This window comes from Mesitornis unicolor, unplaced genomic scaffold, assembly GCF_000695765.1.
Source record: "Mesitornis unicolor isolate BGI_N332 unplaced genomic scaffold, ASM69576v1 scaffold31649, whole genome shotgun sequence".
Taxonomy (NCBI): Eukaryota; Metazoa; Chordata; class Aves; order Mesitornithiformes; family Mesitornithidae; genus Mesitornis; species Mesitornis unicolor.
Genome location: NW_010208453.1, coordinates 15,719 through 26,701, shown reverse-complemented (window position 1 = coordinate 26,701; position 10,983 = coordinate 15,719). Strand labels below are relative to the sequence as shown.

General features: G+C 41.7%; 1 protein-coding gene across 1 annotated transcript in view; it reads left to right on the top strand.

Moving 5' to 3' along the window:
* The window catches only part of MTA1 (metastasis associated 1), a gene marked incomplete at its 5' end in the record, with an annotated part of 63,607 nt that overhangs the window by 47,166 nt on the left and 5,458 nt on the right, over positions 1 to 10,983 (top strand). Inside the window, 2 exons of the mRNA XM_010192518.1 lie at positions 3,814 to 3,825; positions 8,886 to 8,917. Coding sequence (XP_010190820.1) covers positions 3,814 to 3,825; positions 8,886 to 8,917 — 44 coding nt within the window. The remainder of the gene's footprint in view (positions 1 to 3,813; positions 3,826 to 8,885; positions 8,918 to 10,983) is intronic.

Sequence of the window (10,983 nt, the reverse complement as noted above, 5' to 3'; positions counted from 1 at the left end):
TGCTGATGTGCTGTGTTGGTGGCACCTGGAAGATACTTTACAGTGTGGACAGGTCACTGTGTCAAGATCTGTGACGTGTGACAGTAAATGGCTGTTACGGTGAGCTTTAGCTGGAGTCTCTTTGCTAGTGATAAAAGCCTTTTGGCGCGGGGCTGTTACTGCCAAACTCATGGGCGCAGTACGTATACTGTAAATTACGGCTGTGTGCTGAGCTGATTGCGTGTGCTGGGTTTGTTAGCCTTTCCTCATGGCCAGATCATAAAGCAATATAAAATCGAGAGATTGCTTTGCAGCAATTAGCAGCTTCTATTTTTGCTTAGTGTTAAGCATTAAGATCCATGTTTATACGTATGTGTTGGTGGCCAGATTTCTAAGACATTTAAATTCCCATGACACCTGCTGCCTTCGTTTAGAATTAGGCTGTTTAACATTGATGAAAATCAAACTGCTGATGTAGGTTTTTGAGTGTTCCTTCAGACAGCACTGATGGAAGGTTCTCATCTGAGGCTCTACCAGCCCTTGATATTTAGGGCAATGGGTGGTTGGTGGTTAGAATTCAGCCCTCAGAAAAGTTAATCGAGGAAGTCCCTGGATGCACATTCCTGCATAAATGGGACAGTGATGACTGAGAGTGGAGGGGCTGCAGAGGGAAGACCACGTCCTCTGTGGACGGGTGAGGTTTGGTCAGCTTGAACTCTGTGTGAGGAGAGGTGGTAATGGGAAGTAAGGAAAGGCTGGGAAAAGGGGAACCTTGGCAGTGAGAGATCAAGGAGGAAGAGAAAAAGAGACTGTTGTTGGTGGGCTATGGCCAGAACTAGTTATGGAAATGTTTGAAACTGCTGAACTTCAAAGACTGCTTCACATTTTTCCTTTGGAATTCTGTTTGTTTGTTTGTTTTGTTTTTCTCTTGCTACTGTAACTCCAGCTAAGTATCTTTAACTTTTCTTTTTCTGACTGACACAAATGTTTAACCCTGGAGAGTTGAATATGATGTCTTTGGCCAGGCACCTAGAGTTTCGACTGGTGCTTTAATTCCAAGAACAAGATAATATTCTTAATCTCATCTCTCCTCACTACCTGCACTCTTATTTTTGTAAGGGTGTAGTCCTTTCATCTATTTTGTTCTCCTGTTCTTTAAATCACATTGGAGGTATCACTGGGTATACAGTGCCCTCTCAGCTCTCCTTCAGTGTTAGATTAGCGTGGACAAATGGCTTCAGAATCCTATTTTTGGTACATGAAAAGTACATGAAGTCTCATAAGCTGTCGAATACAGCAAGATGTTAAATTATTAGTTTATTGCTTTTTCATTAATGTTAATGCAGCTTGACTGACAAGATTTGCCATGAAACCTCCTTTAGAGAGGATGTTTTATGTGGATGAAACCTCCTTTAGAGTGGATGTTTTATGTGGATGAAACCTCCTTTAGAGTGGATGTTTTATGTTCTGGACCCTGTTTACTTTTTTCCTTACTGCCCTATCCAATATGGGGTCTATCTGATACTTGTCTATGCAAATTCCTACTGGGGGAAGGGAGGGAGCATTGTTAGGTGGTTTATTTCCCCCTTCTCTTTTACACCACGTTAGCTTTCATCTAATCAAATTTGTTTTTCAGGGTCATCACATGTACTCTAAAATTGGCAGAAAGAGAGAGACCATGAATGAGTAGCTGAAATAAAGGGAAGGCTTTTCCCAGCAACAAACTTGCATTGCTAAAATGGTAGCAGATCGAATACTGAAAATTGGAGAGGGTTTATAGAAGAGCCATGAAAACGGTGAAGGGACTGGAAAACACACTGTGTAATGGAAAATGCTTTTATCAAAGTGGAAGTTGTAGATGTTTGTCTCTGCTGACAGGAGCAGCAGAAGTATAATAATAGAGGGCTTTTTAGTCTAGCCGGGAATGGAATAATGAGCTGCAGTAGCCAGAAGGTACAGTAGAAAAACTTTGGCTGGAAACAAGCTGCACATTTTTGAGTGAGGTTCATTAACTGTTGGAATACCTTGCTTCTGCTACTGGGGATTTCTAAACCAAAGTGGAATGTCAGACTAATTTAACATGTTCTGGTTCATTGTTTCTCGCCTCCTTTCGGAGAATTGTGAATCAACTCTGAGAACTGGAAGCATTCATCAGCCTAGCATGGCATTGGTTTAATTATCAAGAGGTAATAAGCATGAAAGTGGAAATACCGTTCTTGATCAGAAACAGCTATTGAGGTGGGAATATAAGGAAGTTCTCCAGCATCAGCTAGGGAGGTGACTAGACTTACCTCAAAGAGGTTTTTTTGGCTGGCTTAGGCCTTGCAGAAAATTTGGACTTACCTGTGTGCATAAGTTGCATTAAAATTCTGCAGTGGCCCTGGCTGCCTTTCCACAGTGGAAGATAACTTCCCAAAGGAAATCTGCCCATCCAGGGATGCCTGTAAACACCAGGGAGTGTTGGTCCTTTAATGAATACTGTGATACGTGGGGTACTGGGGAAAAGTCCTGGCTTTAGTTGTTGATATCCAGACCAGTGTAATGCTCACTTGTGTCAAGACAGAAAATGTTCAGGTCTTCTTAAAGGAATGACTGTTTCTTGCCAGCAGCAGCACAGCTGGGAACAGTGGCACGTTGCTTGAAATGCTTTTTGGAGTCCCCAAGAACCGTGTGCCTGTGCAACTTCCTTGCTTTAGATTATATGCCAGAAGTACAGATTATTTTTTAGAATTGTATTTAGGATTTTGTATTCGCACGTTAAGTGAAACTTTTTTCACTTGCTTTCTGCTTAGCCGTGATACTGTGATTAGTTCCTGCTGGTGTTATGGAGAAAGATCTGGAAATTAAATCAGGAGATGGGCTTTATGCCCTACGGATCAACTGGTGAAAAGTATTTCATTTATGAGGGATAGTGTGAAGTGAGATGCAAACGTTGATTGAGTGAGAGAAGAGTGCATGTCCCAAGGCAGTGTACACTAGGAGAAGGTGTCATTAATAGGAGAGGAAATGAATGTATAACAATGCAAAGGCCAAATTGCAAACACCCCTGATAATTACAAGTTCAGCCTTTGTACTAAGTGGAATCTACATGTGTGATACATACCATATATTTCTCTATATAGACACGTGTATTTAAGTATATGATGGGTAATAGTCTGAATTCTAAGGACAGTGAATAATTTGGTGGTTTTTAGTTTACGTAGCTTGGGTCAGCAAATCCTAAAGCAGTGAGGTGCATGTGAAACAGAACAGACCCTGATGCTCTTTTAGGAGTGCAGGTGGATAGTATTGATTGACTCAACACCAAAATAGACAGCAGCTCTCTGCTCTCAACATACTTGTCCAAGAGTAGCTACTGACTCACTGTAGTTGGATGTCGCTGCCCAGAAAGTATTAGTAGGGTCCTTGAAGCACTCTCAGCAGAAGATGCAGCTTCACATGAACAAACACATCATCTGTGAGGTACTGAGAAGCAAATTAAATAGTATGAACTGTTACACCAAGCATTTTAGGAAGTACTGTCCAAATCCAACAAGGTTAATGTGCAAGGGTTAGTTGGAAGGAGGTGGGTAACAAACCACTTCTTATACAAAATTAAAGCTCTTTTGTGGAATCTCTTCTTTGGAGTTACTGTTTGTTTAATGCTGTCTTGGGTTTATCTGTCCAGCAGAGAGCTGTGATCACTTCTGTGTTTCGTTACAACCAAAACAGTCTGTGTTTCTGTGTTTCTGTATTTGTTGCATGGGGCTGGGCTACTGGATTCTGAACTATGTGAATCTATCCCTTTTTTAACCTTACATCTTTTTTTTCCTTTTCCTTTGCCAATCTTGGTAGGAACTTACTTAGGTAAGTAAATTGCAATTTTAACATTGTTTTTATGTACGACAGAATTTTAAGAAAACGTTAGTCTAGGTGGTGTTTGGTACAACTTATACTCTGTTCTGCTTGTTGCACTTGCATTCCTTAAAGTTTATAGCCCTTGGTTGTTAGAAGGTGGACACTCAATGTGCTCACAGCGGTAATGCACTCTTGCGGTTTAAGAAAGAGAGGGGTACTTATAAGCTTGCAAAAATGGTTTGTGTGTATATGTCAGCACACAGAGACTACTTCCAGTGAACCAGTAACGTGGAAGTGAAATCTTTGTTCATCAAGCCTCATTCATGCATGCGTTTTTGTATTTTTTTTCTAGCTCACTCACAAATGTGGTACTGTTGATGATTTTTGTTACTTCTGGGAAGGATGGAGTCCCAGGATGAGGATTGTTTTTGGAGAAAGAAAATGCGTGTGAAGAATGTATGGACTTGAAAACAATGTGTTTTAGTATAGTAAACTTTCTGTTTTTGAAAGTGTGTGTTAAATTCTCTACACTCATTGTGACTGAAGATGTGCTTATGAATGTTACTGCATATTGCATGTGCTGCATGGTACTTCTCTTTGGTAAACAGAAGTTATAAACAAAATACCATCTGTGACTAATTGCTTGATGTCCTGACTGGTTTAAAAAAAAATGGAAAGAAAGAAAAGGAAAGAAAAGATGAATTATGCTAACATGAGATTAAGGACCCATATTTTTGTGTGTGGTGGATATGGTGAAGATTTGAATTAGTTAGTTCAAGTAAATATACATATAACAACTCCAAGTTATATCCAGTGGTTGGAAGCTGGGCTACTTTTCCTCCTTGCTACTAGCATCACCTCTGTACAGACTTTTTGTGCCAAACTGTGAAATGGTCTGCAGGTACACAGGCAATGGTCTGTACTTTCAGGCATGGAAAAGCACTGGAAGATTTCTACCCAAGTAGAAAAGTGGTCCTGGTTGGTGCTTATTCTGCATCTACTTGGTGCTTGCTGTAGTAACTTCATGGAAATATCCCCACACTCCAGCCTGAGCTGGGCACACTGCTGAGGGTTTAGGCTCTCCTGCTTCTCAGTGTGGCAGCTGAGTTTGTGCTGCAGGAGTAATGTTTGAATGCAGCCACTCAGATGCTGAGGTCCTCTTGCTGGACTCGCAGCGAGAGGGACTGGATCAGCAAAGAGCATGTACGTCTGCCTTCAGGCTTCCCGTGGGACCAGGTGTGCTGGTTTGCTTCCCATTGGGAAATCAGATTCTTCTGCTCCACTCTGTATTTTCGAGTGCCAACTCTTCCCTGCTCCTGCAGCATGCTCTTGGGGTGGTGCTCTAGTTGCTGTGGGAAGTTTGGATGTTCTCTCATTTTAAATTTAACAAATCTGAAACCATGACATTAAAATGATATGACATTGTTGGAAAAGAAACAGGTTGGTTGACTGAGAGGTGGTTCCCCCATCCCCAAAAGATAAAGCTGCAAAGTTACAGCGTAAAAGGCCTGCATGTGCTGTTTGTGATAGCCCTTCCCCACCTGCCTATTTTTTTGAGTGAAAGTACATTTGTCTGCAGCTTTGATACTTCAAGAATGAAGGGATCATTAGGGCATAGTAACCTGCTGCATCTGGGTTTGAGCCAAAACCTCAGCTATTGTGCTTTTGCTTGAGGAATGGTTCTGAGGTCTTAGTACTAAGTTGTGGGGAGTGGAGGCATGTCCTGAGGGTGTCAGTCAATCTCTATGCTGTGCTTAGTTGTTTTATTGCCATTTCAGTAAGAGTGTAGAATTGTCTGTGGCAAAGGATATCTATGCTTATCTGCAGATGTACCTTCAATTTACTTTGTCTACATTTTATCCTCTGGGTCTTCCTCTTTATTTTGGTATATAGAGGAGAGTTTAGTAGGAGGATTGAATGGGAAGAGATTTTGTAGGGCTTTGGGTTTTTTCAGTACTACGGAAAAAAACAATTTTCAGTTTTCAGAATATATTTCCATTTCTTTGGCTGAAGAAGAGTGGAAGATCTGCTTACATTCATCATCGTAGACCATTACACTTTGTGGTTTTAAAGGTTTGATCACCTCCTTTTTTGTTTGTTGGGAATTTTTCCCTTATTTGGAGCAGTTGAGTGTTATTTCTGATGTGGAGCTATACATTTAAGCAGTTGGACCTTGGATATCTTCAAAAGGAATACTCACACTCTCTACCCTGAGGCTTCTCTAGACATCCCTCCATAAAATCAAGTTAAAGACAGGGTTTGTTTTTTTTTTCCTGTGGAGGAGCTGCCAAAACTCTGTTGGATTTTACTTCTGGTTTATATTCATATACTGTCCTACTTTTTTAACCTGCTTGTGGATGCGTGTGTGTGAGAAGTCTCTCTCAAACCTTGATCTGTGAGAACAGAACAAGCACCCTGGGGAGGACTAAATTTCATACGGTGAGTTCCCTGTCTGTACCACTCCTCACTCAGAGACGGGGCTTGTTTTAGTTCTTAGAGATGCCTGTCTTGCAGACCTCAGCTCTTGTACAGAAGCCACCAAAAAACTTTTGGGTGAGAATCCATTGTTTTCAGTACAGATGCATCCTGTTGACTTGACAGCTGTTCTGCAGTGGGTTACAGATGTTATGCTGTCGCTCTGCATCTCTTTGGTGACCACTGTGGATAAAAGTTGCTCATATAATAGCAGTGCTTCAGCTCCATATGCCTTTAGTGTGATTTTTTTTTTTTTTAGTAGTATTATTGCAAACTGAGGCCAGTCTTTTTAGTGTCTCTCTTTGTATTTACTCTTTCAAACTCCAGTTATCGAAGTCAGACTAAAGGGAAAATTCAGATAGCTAAGATTAATAAGCTAAATGAGACCTTATTGCTGTGATAACAAGGGTATAAATTGTATTGAAACTATAACTTTGTTTTGTGTTTTACTTTACTGGAGCAATAAGTTGTCATGGGCAGCTTTATCCTAGAAGATATGGGCTGAGGTGTGTCCCTGTTGTACCCACTGCTGCTTTGCTGCTTGAGGGCTCTGAAGCTTTGGGACTCAGAGTACGTAGCAGTCCTGCTCAGCCTTCACTCAGTTTGCGTCAGTCTCAACATCTTTTCTCTCTGTGGAATATTCTGGGTTAATCCTGGTGCTTGGGAGCAGCACTGTGTACTGTCTGTTTTACATCCAGCAGTAGTCATTGCAGCAGCCACGTATCAGCTGCTCCTGTAGGCCAGTCTTTTCTGGCATCAAGAGTGTTCTTAGCGTAAGAAAAGAGCTGATCTGGAGTGTGGTTAAAATGAAATGTGTGGCTTCAATCCAGGGACTAGCATCAGTTGATTTACATCTTGGGGCTCCTGCAAGTGGAGAGAACGTTATCTTTCTGTTCTGGAAGGCAGAAGAAAAAGCAAATGCTAGAGCTTAGCTCTGGAGCCAGCAGATTCAGGTTGCATCCTGCTGGCTGTGCTGTTTCCTAGCATCCCTGGAGCTCTTTGTCCATCCATCTCAAGCAGCTGCTCACAGCTGTGTTTTGGATGCAATTGCTGCTCCCGTGTAAAAAGCAGTGATTATCCAACGCCTACGTTGCCTTTGTCAACATCCGAGGTTGTTTCTGGGCTTCTTACTTGGTGCCTGGTACATCTGTTCTACAGATTTGATGGAAATCTTTCTGGCAACAATTTCTTCATCTCTGTGGATACTTAAGCACAAAAATGCTGCAAAAATTTAAACTGTGTGTCTTCATCTTTGAAGTAGCTAACTGCATATGTCTGTACAGAATGGGAAATACACCTGATATACACTGTTGATTTTAATGCAGTGTCGTGGTACTCAGTGCTCAGAAAATGTCCCCCATTCCGCCTTTCTCCCTCCTAGTGCACTGCTATGCCATGTTTCCTGGCATGCTTACTGTGCGTACGTTGTGTTTGGTTTTACCAAGGAGAATCTCAAGGAAGCTGCTCGAGACCATGGGCTGTAAAAGTTTATTTTTGCTGGATTCTTCAAAAAGCTTTGCTGTTTCATCACAGCTTGACTGGCTAGCAATGGGAAACTTCAGAAGTCAAACTAGGAAGCTGGGAAGCTTGCTATAGAAGTGAAAGCAGCATTCATACTGATAACTTCTGCAGCCAGTGGCAGCTTTTGCTGATGCCTGTCCTGCAGTACCTGTTGGATTTGATGCACTGACATTGTGGTTCTCAGCCAGAAGGGCCCGAGAAGGATGGTTTGGTGCACTGCTATTATTGAAATTGTCTTTTCTGGGAGCGTACATCTTGGAAAACTAAACAGTGCTAGCAGAAAGGTTTGTTAGGTCTCCCAGTCCATTCTGTGCCGTAGCAACATGGCATGCTCTTATACCCCAAGACTTTTGTGTGTCCTACAGGGTCTCATGTGTAAGTACAGTTCAGTACATACACGATGGCAGCGTGAGAGGGTATCTGATAATACAGCAAATGAGGTAGTAAAGTCAAGCCGCTGTGCTGGTGCTTTACGGTGCTGTTGTGTTCCTGGGGAAGGGCTTTGGTGAGAGCTGGAGTCGCTGTGCTCCGTGACTGATGGAGCAGCGCCTGTGGAAGTATTTGCTTGTGGTAGGGTTAGCAGATACAGTCTGTTTGCCAACAGCTTGTAGCTAATGTCTGAGCTGAAGAGTTCCCTGAGGATCCAGGGATGATAGGAAAGATTTATCTGTTGTCTTGACGGTGTGTAATACCTTCCACCTTCTTGATGTCAGTAACTTCCTCCAAAGCTAAAAAGGACTGCCAGATTTTACCCAAGGCTTGAGGAAAACCTCAGACCTGAAAGAGAAGGTGTACTTATAGCAGTAGTTTGAAGAAAGATGTGAGTAAATGGAGAACAGACTGGGCAAATGGAACATGATTGTAACTTGGGGCCTCTGCTCTTCAAACTGTGTTGCTAAGGAAGCTCTTTTCTAGTACCTTTCTAGGAGGGGAGAAGTTAGTTTGGTAGACGACTCTTGTTTTAGCAAAACAACACAGTTGAAATCATAGCTGCGTGTGTTTTGATTTTGTACTTTTTTCTGTCTTGGAAAAGCAATGGTCTTACCAGCTCTATTCTCTTTCCTGTTTGTTAGGTCTGCCTAACCACGGACAAACCAGACAAATGGTAAGAGAATGTTCATTTAACCAAAACAGGGAAAAGAAGAATTATTAACCCACGCTAGATAGAACACCCCATTAAACCCTAGCGTTTCACTTCCGTCTTTGCTGTTTGCAGCTGGTCATACTTCCCAATTAATTGAAAAGCTTAAAAATAAAATTATTTGGGGGCATATGAAACATTTAAGTGCTTAAATACAATTTAAACCTCAAATCTGTCTGTCTATGAATATATAAATGAGATTCTGTCTTGAATGGGAACATTTTGTTTCTGCTCATACAGAAACTGAGTGGCTGTTTATAGCAAAGTTCTGGGATGTGTTTCTAGGTGGAATGTGTTTCCCTGAAGGAGGAAGGTTTCAATGATGGAAGGGTTTGTTTGGAAAACAGTTTCTTTATTACTTTTTTAGGAGGTTGGTGTGCAAGTTGGCTGCTGAGAATGCTTGGTTTTTATGTTCTTTTCTTTTTTGAGTAAAAATGTTTCCTAGCCTTTCATCCATTATGCTGAGTTTTATCAAAGGACAGAAGCAAATAGCCAGTCTGATTGATGCGTCTCTGGCAAAATGCTTTCTCATTAAATTCACCTCTGTGTGAAGGGGCCAGTGCAAAGGCTGTGCATCGCTTTCCCCTCTTATGCATGGCTTATGGGAGAGAACTTCAAGCATAATTTTTTTTCCCCAAAAAATGATCTTCTGGTGTTGATCAAGTGGAGCTTGCCTCATTAGGTGAACTGCCACGATGTACTGGCGTCAGCAGAGTCGCTCTGATGTGGGTCAGTGAGCAGCAGGTATGACCGATGGTCACCGAATGGTGATCACAGGCGTTATTAAATCTGATGATGCTCTGGGACAGTGTGCAGTGTCAGGAGGGTAGGATGTCGCTTGGGCTTGCTAGTCTGCTTGGAATAGCGAAGCATCCATTTGGGTTGTTACTTGAAGTGGTAAATTTTATTTCTCCATGAAGTCAGCTTCATTTCTTGTCACTGAGGAGACTGGCTACTTGTTTGTGTCTGCTGAATAAACCAACTCAGTGCAGTGGGAGAAATCTGTGATGACCTAACACTTTTTAGATGTTTTATCGTGAAACCCCTGAACTGCCTTGATTTCTGGTTGCATGATACAGTGTGTGCTCCCGAACTGAAAATCAAAGGTCCACCTTTCTGGCTGTACCATTTGAAACAGATTGCTCTGTGCAGGTAGAGTAAAGACAATCTAGGGTGCCCCTTCTAGGTGTTTCCAAGAACTTTCTCCAGAGTTGTTCTCCTGTGTATGTAGCACATGTGGGGAAAATATCCTTTGCAGCACTAATGACAGGATTTTCTTGGAGAAATCTGGAGGGGGTGAAAAAAACCCAGACAGACACAATAGAAAAGCTTTTTATTTGAAACCTTTTCCTTAATAAACCTGAAATATAAAAGGAATTCTTGAAGTATTTCAGTGGTCTGCTGTGGTGCCAAAGTTGTCTTGTATCACATGGAGCTGGGCAACTAAGAAATTAATTTGTTATTGCACTGGTATACAACAGCTTTAAAGAGCTTAAGATTTTAAAAGGGCTTTTTTTGTTTGTATATCTCAAAAGCCCTAATTTTCTACAGGAAGTAGATCTTGCTAGCACAGTTGATTAAGGCTGGTCAAAAAAACAGTCATCTATAATGTTTTGTTTTCTCCTCAGATAAAAATGAGATAGACACAGGGCTTTGCTGAGTTTTTTGCTTGGTTGACGAACTGAAGTCTTCCCTTTCTAAGTCAAAGTGCTAAAATTTGGTTGAGTTTTTGCCATAACCTGATACTTAAGGACTTGAACACCTCATGTTTCCACCTTTCCTTTCGGGTGGATCTCCCAGGCCAGACGTCCCTCATGTACACGCTCAGTTTCCCATTCTGTGGGCAGAAAAGGACCTTCTGGGGTGCGTCTGGGGAGACGGTCTGACCTTGGAGGATGGCTTGTGATATACCAGAATTAAATTTCTACTGAAGTGTTTTCTGACCAGCTTTAATTTATGCATATCAGATTTTCTGGGCCTTTATTTTGCATCTTTTCTGACTGTCCAGTGTTACCGATTTCAGTGGGATT